General features: G+C 30.6%; 2 protein-coding genes across 2 annotated transcripts; both read left to right on the forward strand.

Moving 5' to 3' along the window:
- The first annotated feature begins 2,762 nt into the window (after window positions 1–2,762).
- On the forward strand, window positions 2,763–3,596 carry LOC132253170 (protein FAR1-RELATED SEQUENCE 5-like). The gene has a single exon (XM_059734591.1). The coding sequence runs from the start codon at window positions 2,763–2,765 to the stop codon at window positions 3,594–3,596; it is 834 nt and encodes a 277-aa protein (XP_059590574.1).
- On the forward strand, window positions 3,593–4,346 carry LOC104879678 (protein FAR-RED IMPAIRED RESPONSE 1-like). The gene is made up of 2 exons (XM_010653374.2): window positions 3,593–4,264; window positions 4,323–4,346. Exons 1-2 carry the CDS (start codon window positions 3,593–3,595, stop codon window positions 4,344–4,346), a joined length of 696 nt encoding a protein of 231 aa, XP_010651676.2.
- The last annotated feature ends 16,163 nt before the right edge of the window (window positions 4,347–20,509 follow it).

Consider the following 20,509-nt stretch of genomic DNA (forward strand, 5'->3'; position numbering starts at 1 on the left):
TATTTGTTTGTATATATTTACTTGTGTATAAAATTGAATATCGAATAAATTAGAAATTTTGTTTAAATAAGAGAAACGACTCAACAAACACGTTTTAATAAAATAATAGTTTAGAAAATATTATTTTTAATAAAAGAAAGTTTTTTTATTAATAAAAATTAAAAAAAATGCATTTAGAAAAAAAAATTGTTTTGAATATAATTGTCCAAAAATTGTTTTGTAAATAAAATTATCCCAAAAATTAATTTTAAATTAAAAATTCTTTCGCAAATAAAGTTATATTTTTTTTAATAATTTGTATAAGTCATTTTTCTTAGATGAAAACAAATTGAAATAATTTTGTAAATAAAATTGTAAAAATTCATTATTTTCTAGTAAAAGCAAGTAAAATAATTTTTGTATCCAAATTAAAATTATGTAATAATTTCTTTTGATACAATAAGTGTAAATAACTTTTTTGAAAATTGAATACAAATGAAATTGAGAAAATAAATTGACTCTTTTTTGTAAATAAATAAATTGAAATTATTAATTCAAAATCATTTTTAATAAAATCCTTTAAAATTTCTTGAAAACTATTTTTTTAATATCTTATTTTATTTAGTTCAATAAATCATTTTGTATAATTTTCTTGTTATTTATTTTGTATATTCTTGTAATTAGATTTCATCATTATTTTTATATATATTGTTTTTCATCATGACTTGTACATACTCATTTGCATGATTATTTTTCTTGGTATCCATAATTAATTAATTAATTGTCATAATTCCCTTAATTCGTTTAATAGAAGTCGTACGTATACGGGGTTGTGGTACGACTTATCATTGTATCTTCCCAATAGATAACCTGACCCTCGGATCCAGATTCTATTTTTGTAGACATGTCTTTTCCAAATAAAAAATCACACCGAACTTTCTTCCTTATTTTATTTTCTATTTAAAAAAATTAAAATAAATGGCGATTCTAAAAATATGAAAAGCAAATATTGTCATTCGAGTAGGGGACACACATAAAAAATGCGAGTCCACACCTATATCTTTTGCTGACAAGTGATACAGTAAGAAAGCTTTCATGAAGGCTTATGGACCAATGATCCATCTAATTAGTAGTCAAGAAATGTGGTCCAAAACTTGAATGGCGCCATTGCAAATCCTACATGGGTTGTTCTATGGTACCCCACTCTTCATTTTGGGGGTACCTACCCACATTTGACCCCAATAAAAATATGACATGTGTAAAGTACATATCATTAAAAAATTTATAAAATAAAAAAAAAAAAAAAACAAAAAAAAAAAAAAAAAAAAAAAAAAAAAAAAAAAAAAAAAAAAAAAAAAAAAAAAATAAAAAAAAAAAAAAAAAAAAAAAAAAAAATAATTTCTTATTTAATGCATTACCTAACTCTATCTAAAAAAAAAAAATCTTACCTACTACTCTTATACTCTCATTATTCATATATATATAAAAAAAAAGATAGTAATTTAATATGAAAATTAAATAATTTCAACTACCAAATTACAAAATATGTAAGATGTATTTTGATGAATCAAATTTCAAGATCAAGTTCAAAACTTTTTTAGAGAGAAAATTTAAAATTTGTATTATATGAAGAAGATGAAGGATTTCAAGTGATTACAAGTGTCAAAGGTAATATTTGATATTTTTTTATCCAAATATAATTGTTGTAGGAAGAAATGTGATGTTAAATAACGATTCTAGAATTTTTTATGAGTTTATTATAAAATTTTGTTATCAAATTGTTATTAATATTTTTATATAATTTTTTTTTTGTTCATAGATTAAATTTGAAGATGAAGCTTTATATGTCTTGAAGGATGTCAAGTGATTACAAGTGTTAAAAGATAACATTTGATTTTTTTTTTCCATTTACATATAACTATTGTAGGTAGAAATGTCATGTTAAATGACATTTAAATATGTAATGATTTATAATATCTAGATTTTTTAATTTTTTTCTGAGTTATTTTTAATCAAATTGAGAGCATTTAGTAATTTGTTATGAAATTGTCACCAATATTTTGTAAGAGAGGGTACAAATTTTCTAAGGAATGGTACAAACTTTCTAAGCGTGGGTACGAACTTTCTAAGGAAGGGTACAAACTTTCTAAGGGAGGGTACGAACCTTCTAAGAGAGGGTACGAAGGAGGGTACGGACTTTCTAAGGGAGGGTACGGACTTTCTAAGGGAGGGTACGAACTTTCTAAGGGAGGGTACGAACTTTCTAAGGGAGGGTACGAACTTTCTAAGGGAGGGTACGAACTTTCTAAGGGAGGGTACGAACTTTCTAAGAGAGGGTACGAACTTTCTAAGGGAGGTTTTGAACTTTCTAAGGGAGGGTTTCTAAGAGAGGGTACGAACTTTCTAAGGGAGGGTACGAAATTTCTAAGGGAGGGTACGAACTTTCTAAGGGTGGGTACGAAATTTCTAAGGGAGCGTACGAAATTTCTAAGGGAGGGTACGAACTTTCTAAGGGAGGGTACGAACTTTCTAAGGGAGGGTACGAACTTTCTAAGAGAGGGTACGAACTAGATAATGTAATTTTCTAACTACTCTATCTTTTATATTTCAGTTTCTTCATAGATACGATGGACAAAGGCAAATGAAAGGAATTTATCATTGATTTGAACGATGAAGACTTTGATTACCAATATGATAGCATTGTTAAAAGTGAGTCTGATGAAGAGGCCATTCTAGTTTCGGACAAGATTTTTAATGACTTAACTGTTGAAGATGTATGAAAGATGGAGTTTAGCTCAGTAGAGGAGGGAGAAGAATTTTATAATTTATTTGCTAAAGTTACCGGATTCAGTGTTAGAAAGGATGATGTGAAACGAGATAAAAATCAAAATATAGTATCTCGTAAGTGGGTTTGTTCGAAAGAAGGATATCGACATAGAGTGTGTTTAGAGAACGAAAATCGAAAACGAGAACCTAAGGCAGTAACTCGAGTTGGTTGTGAGGCAACATTTCGGATTGGGTTTAACAAACAAATGAACAAGTTGGTTGTGAAAGAGTTTATGGCTGATCATAATCATCCTTTGGTGGAACAAAAAAATGTCCAATTCCTTCGATCCCATAGGGTCATTAAAAATGCAGATAAAGCTCAATTGAATGCAATGCGAGGTGTTGGCATGGGAACTAGCCAAATTAGGGATTACATGGTGCAACAATCAGGTGGATATAACAATGTTGGCTTCACAAAAAAAGATCTATATAACCATGTTGATGCTGATCGTAGAGTTCATCTAAGAGATGGTGATGCAGAGGGTGCTTTGGCTTATTTGTGTGGAAAGTCTGAAATGGATCCATCATTTTATTACAAGTACAATGTTGATGAAGACAACCATCTAGCAAACCTGTTTTGGGCAGATTCTACTAGTAAATTGGATTACAGTTGTTTTGGAGATGTGTTAGCATTTGATACAACTTATCGGACTAATGCTTATAAAAAACCGTTGGTCATACTAGTTGGCATTAACCAACACCATCAAACTATAGTGTTTGGATGTGCATTATTGGTAGATGAGAGTGTTAGCACTTATACTTGGGTCTTGGAGACTTTTTTGACGCAATGAATAACAAGAAGCCTCTTTCTGTTATTACTGATGGGGATAAAGCAATGCGTAAAGCCATCAAGAGGATATTTCCAAACTCTTGTCATCGATTATGTGCTTGGCATATTCAACGCAATGCATTCACTAATGTCCATGTCAAAGATTTTACTAATCATTTTTCTAAGTGCATGTTCATGGAAGGCATCGTTGAAGAATTTGAATGTGCATGGAATGACATGTTGGAAATGTTTAATCTTCATGGACATAAGTGGGTGACAGATATATATGCTAAGCGTTCTAGATGGGCAGAGGCTTATTTAAGGGGGCATTTCTTTGCTGGTATGAAAAGCACACAAAGGTGTGAGAGCATGAATGCATACTTGAATCGTTTCCTTAAAACTCGTTTGAAGCTGTTTGAGTTTGTCAAACATTTTGATAGAGCACTCTCACGTATTCGTCATAATGAGGCAAAGGCAGAGTTTGAGACACACCATTCTTCAGCTGTTCTAACAACCAAACTCTATGCACTTGAGAAATATGCAGGGACTGTTTTCACAAGGCAATCTTTTCTAAAATTTAGGGATGAGATGAAGAATGCAGAATTGTTTTTCCCTGTCAGTACAGAAAATCATGGACGTTATCGTGTCCATACATTGACCAAGTTTAGAAGCCCTGACAAGATTTGGAAAGTATGTTATGGTAATAGTGATCGGTCTATGAAATGTACTTGTATGATGTTTGAGTCAGTTGGTTTTCCATGTCCCCACATGATTGTTGTAATGAAGATAGAACACCTTGAAGAAATACCTGAGACTTGTATTATGAAAAGGTGGTCTAAGTTAGCAAAGGAAACGGTCCAAGTTCATCATGACAATGAAAGTCAAAGTGATGCGACTAACATCATACGATATGGTGCACTCAGCTCTATGTGCTCACGGATGTCTTATTTCGCATCTCAATCGGAAAAAGCTTTTAAAGAGGCTAGATGTGAAATACAAAGACTCACTTGTCAAATGGAACAACTTTGTAAAAATTCAGTGGAAGAAAGTGAACGAGAAGATTTGAAAGCTACAAAACACCATGTTCGAGATCCTATCATTGTGAAGACGAAAGGTAATCCGGGTAACTTAAAAGACAAATTTAAGAAACCAAGGCATTGTGGGAAATGTAAGAAAGTAGGACGCACTGTTCGAAAATGCCCAGAGTTCGTCAACACTCACAATGCATTTATCAACATTGAAGATTCAATTGAAGATATGGTATGTTCAAACACACATTCACTAAATTCATTAATTATTCACTTTATAGTTATTTTTATTTGGTTAAATTGGTTGAAATAAACAATTGAATTCTTTATATTAATACAGGGGGACATGCCTTCATTACTAAATCACAACATGGAAGGTGGATCAAGACACGGGACAAATGAATTTTCTCAAAATGTAAGTTTAACATTTTTTAAGTAATTTTTATTATGATGTGAAAAATATTACTTATTAGAGTAATTGAAAAATTAAATCATATTACAGACAACACTTGGCACATTTCAGAATGGTCCAGAAACAAACTTAAATGATTCATGGCTCGGGTTACATCCACCAAATTACTTCACAAACCAAGTAAGAGTCATAGAATAAATTATTTACACCACATATCATATATCTATATATTGATAGAAGTTCCTTAACATTTAGTATTTAATCATATGGATTTTCTTTCAAAATATTATGTATAACTGTAAATATTTTCAATGTAGGTCACCATGAACCACTTTACATCCGGAATTTCGGGAGCAAGTTCTACATATCATAACCAATGAGTTGTACTACAATGCAAAAAATTATGTACAAAAAAAAAAATCAACTCTTGATTGTATTCTATACTCTTCTTCTCTTTATTTTTGCATGATTCTGAACTTTATCTAATATTATAGCTTTCTCACTATTTTCATCATCAAGAAGTAATTCGATTGCCAATTTGTGTCTTATAGCTGTAGAGTCCCAATGGGAAGGGGTTGAACTTGAGTCCATGAAATCGGATCTTCGCATATGATTAATGACATGGACTCCACAATCCCACCTAACAAATAAAATGAGTAAACATTTATCTAGTTAGTACATAGAAATATTATCTTGAACACATTATATTTGAAGAAACAATTATGCTTGCTTACCAATTGGCTTGCACATCTACCCATGTAGGTCTTTCAATGGGAACACTTGATAAATTCTTTAGATGCCCATTGAGATTAAAAAAATGTGCACACTCTTCAACCTAATATTCATATCGTTATATCTTTTAGCAAAATAAAACATGCTATTTAACAACTAACATTAAAAAGTAATAAAATTCATTAAAATATAAGACATACCACAGTTCTCACAGATGAAGTTCGCATGTCATCCCTTTCCATTGATGGTAATGAATCCAATATATGAATATTATGTTGATGAAGATTTATAACACACAAATACCAATGATCCGGACATGTATCGTGCATCGGGATGTATATCTAAACAAAACACACATTTTAGCATTGATAATTATTTACAACTATGCTATGAATCCAACTTCAAATATGTACCTTATTGCAATCATTCATTTCATCCATGTGTTTGATAATATGTGTGAACATCTTGGGAGCAGTTGCCAATTTTCTACCACCATGTAAGATTATTTGCTATGCAAAAAAAAAAAAAAACATATATATATCACAATATTTATTAGGTTTATTTTTTTTCTTTAATAAGAAATATAATGGATGAACATACCGCAAATGTGGTGGGTAAGTAGCATCTGGTAGACCGTATTCCTTTGAATTTGTTCTCAAAACTATTAAGTTTGCATGCAAATACATTTATGATCTAAAAATGAAACACAAAAAAGTTAACAATGTTAATTATGTAATAGAATTAATAAGAATTGGGTTTATCCTTCTATTACTCACCACATCGAGTAATTCTTGTCTAGGCCTTAAAGTCAAGAAGTCTGCTCGACTTGCATGCTCATATTGAAAATTAACAAGAAGTTCACTGCAAAATATAAGATATTTAATAAGTATAACTTTTAAAACATGACATACATAAAGTATAGTCAAAATAATTGGTTTACACACCTTTTGTCCAATGAAACATCAAACACATAAGCAACAACTAGAGACTCAAGTGTACTCAAGGAATGTGAATCCTCCACGTTCGGCAAAATGGACATGGGGATTATCTATATTGAAAACATCTCTAACAAACATTAGTTATCGTTCACTATATTATTAAGTATTTAAAAAATACTACATCAATGAAGTAACATATCACCTCTAATACCTTTTGTGATCCAACAACTATGCTTGGGAATCTCTTAGGCTTTGGGATCTTATTGGATTGATGAATATAGGGTGACACCTTGAATTTACTAGGCTTGCGTTCCATTGTTGATCGTGTTTTCTTCAATTGACGTGGGAGCACCACCAATGAACTTAGTTGTTCTTCTTGTTTTTCAACATATGGAACATCAACATTAACCTATCATGTATTTGAACATTAGTATATATATATATATATATATATATATATATATATATATATATATATATATATATATATATATATATATATATATATATATATATAGAACTTTGTAAAAAACTAGGTCTTCATAATATGCAAATACCTTTTCATCGTGACATTGATTGTTGACAATGGGAAAAACATGTAACTCCATGTCACCACATGAGTCATTCTCACTCAATCTCTCTTCTACGACAACATTGCTCATAGGAAAAAACAAACGTTTCAATTCCATATATTTTTCTTCAAATTCTCTAAAAGTCGATTCTTTACAACTTTCATTCATATTAGAAACATTTGTTTGTAGCACAAATTTTTTCAACTTCTCAAAAGCTTCCTCCATACCCATCAAACTTTTTTCTTCAACCTAGTAACAAATAAAAATTTCCAATATCATGAAAAAAAAAGTTTGAGATGAATAAACTAATGTATATAAATATAGTATGAAAAAGTACCTTATGCCCTTCTTCTTGTTGTTCATGAACTTTTGCATCTTGTTTATCACCATCTTCTACATTTCTCATATCATTATCTTTATGATCACTTGTTCTCTCATCTTTCTCAACCACCTTCATTTTTTCATCATTTTCATTTTCCGCACCATTATTTTGCTCTATATCCACACTTTGCCCAATTTTTATAATCCATATCGTGACCTATAATTTATCCATAAACTTTATTATAATTGCAACATCACATAAACAAATAAGTTTTTCAGTTAGTAAATGTATATTACCTTTGGATCATCATAACCTCCAAGTGTTTTGATTTTACGTTTCATCCTAGAAACCTCATCATCTCCCCATTCATTTATACGAGGGCTATATGCATTAAAACGTAAGTTCATACCCTTCTTTGTGGAAATGTGGTCTAGGTAGAAAATCTGCAAGAAATAAATTCCAAAATAATTATAGAGTTGAATATATCACAAATCTATTATTGTTAAAAATATCATAATATATCAACTTTGTTAAAAGTGTATTACCATTAGAAAAAATAAACATCTAGAAATCCCACTGCTTCGTTTCTTGGATTTAAAGTCGTTTATGCCTCGTACAAGGAAGAAGAATACTATTTGAGCCCAATTTATCTTCTTTATTGATGCGGTGTCTTGAAGGAGATGGAGGAAGGAAGGCTTGACACTAACTTTCATCGTTGGACATAACAAGGCACCCAAAACAAATAATACAAAACGAATTTTAAATTCATCCCCACATTTCTTTTCTTGTCATATTTGGTTTTCTAACATCAACAATGACAATTTTCCCTTCCCATCACAATACATGTTGTATAAATCATTCCGTTTACTTGTGCATATCTCTATATCTACCTCCACTCCCTTAGCCTTCAAGCCCAAAATTAACTCAACATCCATTGGGGATAATTTAATGGAAGTGTTATGCACACTTAATGTGCATGAAAGAGTGTCAAAATTCTCTACCAACCAATGACATAAACTATGATCAAGTTTAGTACATCGCAATCCTAAAATACCTCCAAACCCTATTTCTTGTATAACGGCCTTTTGATTAGGTTGCAAGTGTTGAAGTAGTTTATACACCCGATCGGGCGAACAACGCGTGTGAAGATATGACTGGAAGTCATAAATATACATAAGCATATATATTTTAAATTGAAAGAAAATATTATCATAATTTAAAAACATAAATTTTGAATTTCTTACCTTTGATGCATTTTTTGAGTTTCGACCCTTTTGTTTTATATATTCATGAGGGCATTTTTTAGACTTCTCTAAGAATTCTTTTTTTTTTTCTCCATTTGAAAGGGATTGCCACTTTTTCCCAATCTCTTTTCGCAACTGTAATATTAAATTAGTTAGTTATCATATAGAGTATAAAAGTTGACTAAAAAACATATTATGCAAATATTCATTTCTTTTCTTACATCATTATTTATTATCAATTCCTTGTTATCTTTTTTTCTTGCGAGTACTTGTTCTTGACTGCAAAAAACATCACATAAAAATGATTATATTTTCAACATATGAATAAATATCCAAAATGAATTAACTATATATGTATATATATTCTTACAAATAATAAAGCCATGAACCCATAGGAAGTTTTGGGTTTGAAGGGAGATCATTCTCCTCAAATGATTGTTTGCTCCTGTTTAAAACACAACATTATGAATGTAATTTACAACTAATTAAAACTATGTACTATATTCAAATAATTAAGTGACAAATATAAAATCTTACATATTTGGCTTTCTAAGTCAAGATGCAGTAAGACTGCTCAAAATAAGATAAACTCTTCTTATATTAAGCAACTGTGTAGCCTGCAACATAGTGAGCATACCGATAAGAATTAAGTTTTGAATTTGACAACAATGAGTTTGAAAATATTTGTAACAAAATGGAGTTTTTTTCTAAAAATATTAATCATTATTTAATCATTAGATCGATGAGTTAAACTAATTAAAATAAATTTAAATTATCAAATAAAAATAATTTATTTACTTTAAATCTTTTTATTTTATTTTATCTTATCTTTTTAACATAGCATAGCAAAAAGGCATTTTTTAAAATTATATCAATTAATTTATAATTTTTTTAAATATAATAATGTCCAAATGTTTTAAGCTCTTTTATCATTCTTTTCATCTCCTTAGGATCTTGTTTCATTGTATGGTTTAGTCGCATTTTGTAATTTCCAAATTTCATTACAAGTCCTCTAAGCTTCGTAGCTGAAAGTCCACCATACTTTTCTTTTAACGCTTCCCACATTTCATGAGAAGTTTGATATACCTCATACTCAATCATAAGATCATCTTGCATACAACTTAACAACGTTATGCGAGCTAAAGAATTTTTTTGTGAGAGATGCCACATCAATATAGGGAAATTTCCAAAAAAAAATCGATAAAAATACCAAAATTTTACTGATATTTTTGAATCGGTCAAAATATCATGTTTGTGCGTGGCCTGGACTGGTAGGAAATATCGGGAAATTTTCCAAAAACTCGATAAAAATATAGTCTTTCTCAGAAATATTGCCGGAAATTTTTGACATTTCAATCACTACCATATAACATAAGACGAGTGAAACACCTGTTCTGGGAGAGTAGGTAGAGTTGCCTGCAGGGGGAGATTGGTTTCGGATCCGCCAAAGCCCACCTGATTCTTTTCTTGCTGATTTCTCATCTCTCTGATTTCTCCTTCAAAATCCCCACTCAGCTCACTCTCCCTGTAAATATTCATTTCACCCGAAAATTCCATCTCCACACCCTCAAATTTCTGAAGCTTAACTCTCTAAAATCCGGGAAAGTTGTAATGCCCATCAAACTAATAGCTCACCTCTCCAAAAATAGGCGTCAAGTGTAATACCCATCAGATAAATTTTTGTCTTTAGACAAGATTAAGCAAGATAGAAGCGGGAAATCAGGTGACTAGCAACTTGCTGTTATTTTTTTATATATTTTTAAAATTTTTTAAAATACATAAACCAATTGGACTGTCCAGATTGAACCATTTTCATCCAATAGTCAAAATTGTTTTTTGGGTAGGTACCGAAGTGGTACTGTAGAATTTTATTCTCTTTGTCTCACCTTTTTAGGTCTTTAAGGTTGCTTTTTGTATGTAGGATGGAAAATTCTACAGTACCACTTCGGTACCTACCCAAAAAACAATTTTGACCATTGGATGAAAATGGTTCAATCTGGACAGTCCAATTGGTTTATGTATTTTAAAAAAATTTAAAAATATATAAAAAAAATAACAGCAAGTTGCCGATCACCTAATTTCCCACTTCTATCTTGCTTAATCTTGTCTAAAGACAAAAATTTATCTGATGGGTATTACACTTGATGCCTATTTTTGGAGAGGTAAGCTATTAGTTTGATGGGCATTACAACTTTCCCGAATTTTAGAGAGTTAAGCTTCAGAAATTTGAGGGTGTGGAGATGGAATTTTTGGGTGAAATGAATATTTACAGAGAGAGTGAGCTGAGTGGGGATTTTGAAGGAGAAATCAGAGAGAGGAGAAATCAGCAAGAAAAGAATCAGGCGAGCTTTGGCGGATCCGAAACCAATCCCCCCCTGCAAGCAACTCTACCTACTCTCCCAGAACAGGTGCTTCACTCATCTTATGTTATATGGTAGTGATTGAAATGTCAAAAATTTCCGGCAATATTTATGAGAAAGACTATTTTTACCGAGTTTTTGGAAAATTTCCCGATATTTCCTACCAGTCCAGGCCACGCACAAACATGATATTTTGACCGATTCAAAAATATCAGTAAAATTTTGGTATTTTTATCGATTTTTTTTTTGGAAATTTCCCTATATTTCCTACCGGTCCAAGCCGCGCACAAGGATACAAAATCTGTCCAATTTTTTTTAAAAAAAACAAAAGATACTATTTGGTAATCTGGTCATGATTTACAGGCAAAGGTTGTGTTTTTCAACCTGGCTAAAAAATCGTGGATTTAGGGTTCATGAAATTTAAATCGAATGGCACAAAAGCAAAAAGACCCCTCAAACAGATCCAAAAATGGGGGATGGATTTTGTTGAGAATCAAATGGGTATTGAAAAAAAAATGATAACATGATTAGATTAGTACTTGCGAGGATTGAGAGTGGCCGGAGCTGGAGCCTTTTTAGGGATTCTTGGTCTGGAGGCTTTTAGGGATTCTTGGTCTGGAGGCTTTTTAGGGATTCTCGGTCTGGAGGGAGAAAAGGCCTTCTTTGACGCCCCAGCCCCGAGTGTGAGAGGCAGTTAAAATAGGGCATTTTAGGAATTTCTCTTTGTATATAAATAATTAATAATTATCCATTTATATTTTGATTAAATCACTACCATTAGTAATTATCCATTTATATTTTGTTTAAATCATTACCAATAGTAATTATCCATTTATATTTTGATTAAATCTTTACCATTGAACTTTCGAATTTTATTACTGATATTTTATGAATTAAAATTAATTTGATAAGATAAATTATTAATAATTTTAATTATTTAAATACATTAATGTTAATAGAAAAAATTGTTATCACATATTTTTAATAAAATTTTAGAAATTAAATATCAAATAAAATATTTTATATAAATTAATTTTATTTTTCATTTAAAATATAATAAAATTCTAGACTTTTGAGTGTAAGAAATAATAATACAACATGGATTTGAACCTAAATCTCAAATAAAATATTTTATATAAATTGAACTTTCGAATTTTATTACCGATATTTTATGAATTAAAATTAAATTGATAAGATAAATTATTAATAATTTTAATTATTTAAATACATTAATGTTAATATAAAAAATTGTTATCACATATTTTTAATAAAATTTTAGAAATTAAATATCAAATAAAATATTTTATATAAATTAATTTTATTTTTCATTTAAAATATAATAAAATTCTAGACTTTTGAGTGTTAGAAATAATAATGCAACATGGATTTGAACCTAAATCTCAAATAAAATATTTTATATAAATTAATTTTATTTTTCATTTAAAATGTAATAAAATTCTAGACTTTTGAACCTTTTAGTGTTAGAAATAATAATGTAACATGGATTTGAACCTAAATCTCAAACAAAATATTTTATATAAATTAATTTTATTTTTCATTTAAAATGTAATAAAATTTTAGACTTTTGAACCTTTTAGTGTTAGAAATAATAATGCAACATGGATTCGAACCTATATCTCAAAATAAAGTACCTTGATATGATATAAAATACCATTTATTAGTGTTATATTGTTTATTTGAAATTATGAATGTTGACTTGTGTATAAAATAATAATAAAAATTTGAGGGACAATAAAAGACATTTTGTTTTTATAATTGTGTGTTTCTAATTAAAATTTCATTTGTTCAAATATTTAATTAAAGTATGAGTATATGTTACTCATTAAAATTAAATTAAATTCTTTTGGTCAGGTGCAAAATGGTACAATTGAGGAGAACTAGGAAAGTACTAAGGGGTAGTAGACCTTGGCGGCGTTTGGATACAATCTTGAACTACAAGAAGGACCCTAGCCATTCTACAAATGAACATGTGGATCATGTGGCTAATATGTTCAAACGTTTCGAAGAGGAATATATCTTAGAGTCAAACCGTAAAATGCATATTCTACAAATGTCATTAACAGAACCTGAGAAAAAAGTTCTTGAAAATATATGGGAATCCATTCAAGAAGGGCCTCATGGTTTCACAAATAGGTCTTTTGATGACCTAGTAGCTATTTTCAAGGAACACTGGGAAACATGCTTCGTGAAGAATGCCATCATACGAACAACAGTGCTTTCTATTTCTCCTAACTTGCGAAATGCAAGATTTTCAAATTCTAGTAGGCATAAAAATCTTAGAGGGTTATGGTTATTGAAAACAACTTCTAGAGTTATAGAAGACACTGTGTATAATCCTAACATTGTTTCTTTTAGTTTTAAGGGAGAAGATTAGTTTTCCTTATATTTATTACATTTTTTTTATGTTTTGTACATAACATGTAAATAATTTGATATGCAAGACATGACATGTATATTTATCTTGTTGATGTGGCATCTCTCACAAAAAAATTCTTTAGCTCGCATAACGTTGTTAAGTTGTATGCAAGATGATCTTATGATTGAGTATGAGGTATATCAAACTTCTCATGAAATGTGGGAAGCGTTAAAAGAAAAGTATGGTGGACTTTCAGCTACGAAGCTTAGAGGACTTGTAATGAAATTTGGAAATTACAAAATGCGACTAAACCATACAATGAAACAAGATCCTAAGGAGATGAAAAGAATGATAAAAGAGCTTAAAACATTTGGACATTATTATATTTAAAAAAATTATAAATTAATTGATATAATTTTAAAAAATGCCTTTTTGCTATGCTATGTTAAAAAGATAAGATAAAATAAAATAAAAAGATTTAAAGTAAATAAATTATTTTTATTTGATAATTTAAATTTATTTTAATTAGTTTAACTCATCGATCTAATGATTAAATAATGATTAATATTTTTAGAAAAAAACTCCATTTTGTTACAAATATTTTCAAACTCATTGTTGTCAAATTCAAAACTTAATTCTTATCGGTATGCTCACTATGTTGCAGGCTACACAGTTGCTTAATATAAGAAGAGTTTATCTTATTTTGAGCAGTCTTACTGCATCTTGACTTAGAAAGCCAAATATGTAAGATTTTATATTTGTCACTTAATTATTTGAATATAGTACATAGTTTTAATTAGTTGTAAATTACATTCATAATGTTGTGTTTTAAACAGGAGCAAACAATCATTTGAGGAGAATGATCTCCCTTCAAACCCAAAACTTCCTATGGGTTCATGGCTTTATTATTTGTAAGAATATATATACATATATAGTTAATTCATTTTGGATATTTATTCATATGTTGAAAATATAATCATTTTTATGTGATGTTTTTTGCAGTCAAGAACAAGTACTCGCAAGAAAAAAAGATAACAAGGAATTGATAATAAATAATGATGTAAGAAAAGAAATGAATATTTGCATAATATGTTTTTTAGTCAACTTTTATACTCTATATGATAACTAACTAATTTAATATTACAGTTGCGAAAAGAGATTGGGAAAAAGTGGCAATCCCTTTCAAATGGAGAAAAAAAAAAAGAATTCTTAGAGAAGTCTAAAAAATGCCCTCATGAATATATAAAACAAAAGGGTCGAAACTCAAAAAATGCATCAAAGGTAAGAAATTCAAAATTTATGTTTTTAAATTATGATAATATTTTCTTTCAATTTAAAATATATATGCTTATGTATATTTATGACTTCCAGTCATATCTTCACACGCGTTGTTCGCCCGATCGGGTGTATAAACTACTTCAACACTTGCAACCTAATCAAAAGGCCGTTATACAAGAAATAGGGTTTGGAGGTATTTTAGGATTGCGATGTACTAAACTTGATCATAGTTTATGTCATTGGTTGGTAGAGAATTTTGACACTCTTTCATGCACATTAAGTGTGCATAACACTTCCATTAAATTATCCCCAATGGATGTTGAGTTAATTTTGGGCTTGAAGGCTAAGGGAGTGGAGGTAGATATAGAGATATGCACAAGTAAACGGAATGATTTATACAACATGTATTGTGATGGGAAGGGAAAATTGTCATTGTTGATGTTAGAAAACCAAATATGACAAGAAAAGAAATGTGGGGATGAATTTAAAATTCGTTTTGTATTATTTGTTTTGGGTGCCTTGTTATGTCCAACGATGAAAGTTAGTGTCAAGCCTTCCTTCCTCCATCTCCTTCAAGACACCGCATCAATAAAGAAGATAAATTGGGCTCAAATAGTATTCTTCTTCCTTGTACGAGGCATAAACGACTTTAAATCCAAGAAACGAAGCAGTGGGATTTCTAGATGTTTATTTTTTCTAATGGTAATACACTTTTAACAAAGTTGATATATTATGATATTTTTAACAATAATAGATTTGTGATATATTCAACTCTATAATTATTTTGGAATTTATTTCTTGCAGATTTTCTACCTAGACCACATTTCCACAAAGAAGGGTATGAACTTACGTTTTAATGCATATAGCCCTCGTATAAATGAATGGGGAGATGATGAGGTTTCTAGGATGAAACGTAAAATCAAAACACTTGGAGGTTATGATGATCCAAAGGTAATATACATTTACTAACTGAAAAACTTATTTGTTTATGTGATGTTGCAATTATAATAAAGTTTATGGATAAATTATAGGTCACGATATGGATTATAAAAATTGGGCAAAGTGTGGATATAGAGCAAAATAATGGTGCGGAAAATGAAAATGATGAAAAAATGAAGGTGGTTGAGAAAGATGAGAGAACAAGTGATCATAAAGATAATGATATGAGAAATGTAGAAGATGGTGATAAACAAGATGCAAAAGTTCATGAACAACAAGAAGAAGGGCATAAGGTACTTTTTCATACTATATTTATATACATTAGTTTATTCATCTCAAACTTTTTTTTCATGATATTGGAAATTTTTATTTGTTACTAGGTTGAAGAAAAAAGTTTGATGGGTATGGAGGAAGCTTTTGAGAAGTTGAAAAAATTTGTGCTACAAACAAATGTTTCTAATATGAATGAAAGTTGTAAAGAATCGACTTTTAGAGAATTTGAAGAAAAATATATGGAATTGAAACGTTTGTTTTTTCCTATGAGCAATGTTGTCGTAGAAGAGAGATTGAGTGAGAATGACTCATGTGGTGACATGGAGTTACATGTTTCTCCCATTGTCAACAATCAATGTCACGATGAAAAGGTATTTGCATATTATGAAGACCTAGTTTTTTACAAAGTTCTATATATACATACATATATATATATACTAATGTTCAAATACATGATAGGTTAATGTTGATGTTCCATATGTTGAAAAACAAGAAGAACAACTAAGTTCATTGGTGGTGCTCCCACGTCAATTGAAGAAAACACGATCAACAATGGAACGCAAGCCTAGTAAATTTAAGGTGTCACCCTATATTCATCAATCCAATAAGATCCCAAAGCCTAAGAGATTCCCAAGCATAGTTGTTGGATCACAAAAGGTATTAGAGGTAATATGTTACTTCATTGATGTAGTATTTTCTAAATACTTAATAATATAGTGAACGATAACTAATGTTTGTTAGAGATGTTTTCAATATAGATAATCCCCATGTCCATTTTGCCGAACGTGGAGGATTCACATTCCTTGAGTACACTTGAGTCTCTAGTTGTTGCTTATGTGTTTGATGTTTCATTGGACAAAAGGTGTGTAAACCAATTATTTTGACTATACTTTATGTATGTCATGTTTTAAAAGTTATACTTATTAAATATCTTATATTTTGCAGTGAACTTCTTGTTAATTTTCAATATGAGCATGCAAGTCGAGCAGACTTCTTGACTTTAGGGCCTAGACAAGAATTACTCGATGTGGTGAGTAATAGAAGGATAAACCCAATTCTTATTAATTCTATTACATAATTAACATTGTTAACTTTTTTGTGTTTCATTTTTAGATCATAAATGTATTTGCATGCAAACTTAATAGTTTTGAGAACAAATTCAAAGGAATACGGTCTACCAGATGCTACTTACCCACCACATTTGCGGTATGTTCATCCATTATATTTCTTATTAAAGAAAAAAAATAAACCTAATAAATATTGTGATATATATATGTTTTTTTTTTTTTTTTTGCATAGCAAATAATCTTACATGGTGGTAGAAAATTGGCAACTGCTCCCAAGATGTTCACACATATTATCAAACACATGGATGAAATGAATGATTGCAATAAGGTACATATTTGAAGTTGGATTCATAGCATAGTTGTAAATAATTATCAATGCTAAAATGTGTGTTTTGTTTAGATATACATCCCGATGCACGATACATGTCCGGATCATTGGTATTTGTGTGTTATAAATCTTCATCAACATAATATTCATATATTGGATTCATTACCATCAATGGAAAGGGATGACATGCGAACTTCATCTGTGAGAACTGTGGTATGTCTTATATTTTAATGAATTTTATTACTTTTTAATGTTAGTTGTTAAATAGCATGTTTTATTTTGCTAAAAGATATAACGATATGAATATTAGGTTGAAGAGTGTGCACATTTTTTTAATCTCAATGGGCATCTAAAGAATTTATCAAGTGTTCCCATTGAAAGACCTACATGGGTAGATGTGCAAGCCAATTGGTAAGCAAGCATAATTGTTTCTTCAAATATAATGTGTTCAACATAATATTTCTATGTACTAACTAGATAAATGTTTACTCATTTTATTTGTTAGGTGGGATTGTGGAGTCCATGTCATTAATCATATGCGAAGATCCGATTTCATGGACTCAAGTTCAACCCCTTCCCATTGGGACTCTACAGCTATAAGACACAAATTGGCAATCGAATTACTTCTTGATGATGAAAATAGTGAGAAAGCTATAATATTAGATAAAGTTCAGAATCATGCAAAAATAAAGAGAAGAAGAGTATAGAATACAATCAAGAGTTGATTTTTTTTTTTTTGTACATAATTTTTTGCATTGTAGTACAACTCATTGGTTATGATATGTAGAACTTGCTCCCGAAATTCCGGATGTAAAGTGGTTCATGGTGACCTACATTGAAAATATTTACAGTTATACATAATATTTTGAAAGAAAATCCATATGATTAAATACTAAATGTTAAGGAACTTCTGTCAATATATAGATATATGATATGTGGTGTAAATAATTTATTCTATGACTCTTACTTGGTTTGTGAAGTAATTTGGTGGATGTAACCCGAGCCATGAATCATTTAAGTTTGTTTCTGGACCATTCTGAAATGTGCCAAGTGTTGTCTGTAATATGATTTAATTTTTCAATTACTCTAATAAGTAATATTTTTCACATCATAATAAAAATTACTTAAAAAATGTTAAACTTACATTTTGAGAAAATTCATTTGTCCCGTGTCTTGATCCACCTTCCATGTTGTGATTTAGTAATGAAGGCATGTCCCCCTGTATTAATATAAAGAATTCAATTGTTTATTTCAACCAATTTAACCAAATAAAAATAACTATAAAGTGAATAATTAATGAATTTAGTGAATGTGTGTTTGAACATACCATATCTTCAATTGAATCTTCAATGTTGATAAATGCATTGTGAGTGTTGACGAACTCTGGGCATTTTCGAACAGTGCGTCCTACTTTCTTACATTTCCCACAATGCCTTGGTTTCTTAAATTTGTCTTTTAAGTTACCCGGATTACCTTTCGTCTTCACAATGATAGGATCTCGAACATGGTGTTTTGTAGCTTTCAAATCTTCTCGTTCACTTTCTTCCACTGAATTTTTACAAAGTTCTTCCATTTGACAAGTGAGTCTTTGTATTTCACATCTAGCCTCTTTAAAAGCTTTTTCCGATTGAGATGCGAAATAAGACATCCGTGAGCACATAGAGCTGAGTGCACCATATCGTATGATGTTAGTCGCATCACTTTGACTTTCATTGTCATGATGAACTTGGACCGTTTCCTTTGCTAACTTAGACCACCTTTTCATAATACAAGTCTCAGGTATTTCTTCAAGGTGTTCTATCTTCATTACAACAATCATGTGGGGACATGGAAAACCAACTGACTCAAACATCATACAAGTACATTTCATAGACCGATCACTATTACCATAACATACTTTCCAAATCTTGTCAGGCCTTCTAAACTTGGTCAATGTATGGACACGATAACCTCCATGATTTTCTGTACTGACAGGGAAAAACAATTCTGCATTCTTCATCTCATCCCTAAATTTTAGAAAAGATTGCCTTGTGAAAACAGTCCCTGCATATTTCTCAAGTGCATAGAGTTTGGTTGTTAGAACAGCTGAAGAATGGTGTGTCTCAAACTCTGCCTTTGCCTCATTATGACGAATACGTGAGAGTTGATTACTACTCAAAAAGTGCTATTTGATAGCTTGTAATTAACTCTTTTAAACACTTTTGAGTAGTAGTTATTGCCTTTTAACCCAATTAACATGTTAAGGACCCTTGCAATCAATTCTAATCAAATTGTGTTAAGTTTTGGTGTTTTTGTTAGTAATTTGATCACCAAAACAATCCAAGATTGAGGAGAGTTATTTGGAATCCATGGCAAAGCTTTTGGAAGCTCAAATTTATGAAGAACCAAGCTTTGGAGCTCCATAGCCCTTTGCCAAAGTCGTTCAAAGTATGCAAGGAGAGAAGCAAGGAGAAAAGGAGAAACAAAGTGAAGAAAACAGAGGACAAGCAGCTGCAGTCTTCATGCGTACTTTTGGAGCACTTCCCGAAGTCCATTTTCTACATTCTATATACCATTTCAAAGTTCAGGAAGTCAAGAATCCAATGCTTCAAACGGTGCGCGATTCGGAGTTGAAACGAAGAAGTTACAGCCATTGAAAGCAGATCACTCCAAAGTGTTGCGAAATCAGCCTTTTGTTGCGAGAATTTCGCAGCCTTTTTGTACAGTGCTATGGAATTCCTCCTGAAGCTACCCGATACATGCCGCAAGCTGGAAGTTGAGAACCTCAAGGTGGAAGCCAACTTCGCAGCCCTACGAGGATAGCTTGTTGCTGCGAAGTGATTTCGCAGCCCTCTTGAGTGTCTGCGAAATCTCGCAGACACCATTTTCTCCTGCGAAATGGTTCCTGAAGCTTCCCGATACTTTTGCACCGACTCTTTTAGATCTTTTCTTCAGATATTTTTGGTATAATTTCCATTTTCTCCTTGTATTCAACCACTCATGTAATTCCTTAACTAGGAAGTGTCCAAGGAAGGGTAAATTACCTTCCTATATAAACTCTCTTGCATCCACTGTAAAAAAACGCT

The sequence above is a fragment of the Vitis vinifera genome, chromosome 18 (assembly GCF_030704535.1).
Source record: "Vitis vinifera cultivar Pinot Noir 40024 chromosome 18, ASM3070453v1".
NCBI classification, from domain to species: Eukaryota; Viridiplantae; Streptophyta; class Magnoliopsida; order Vitales; family Vitaceae; genus Vitis; species Vitis vinifera.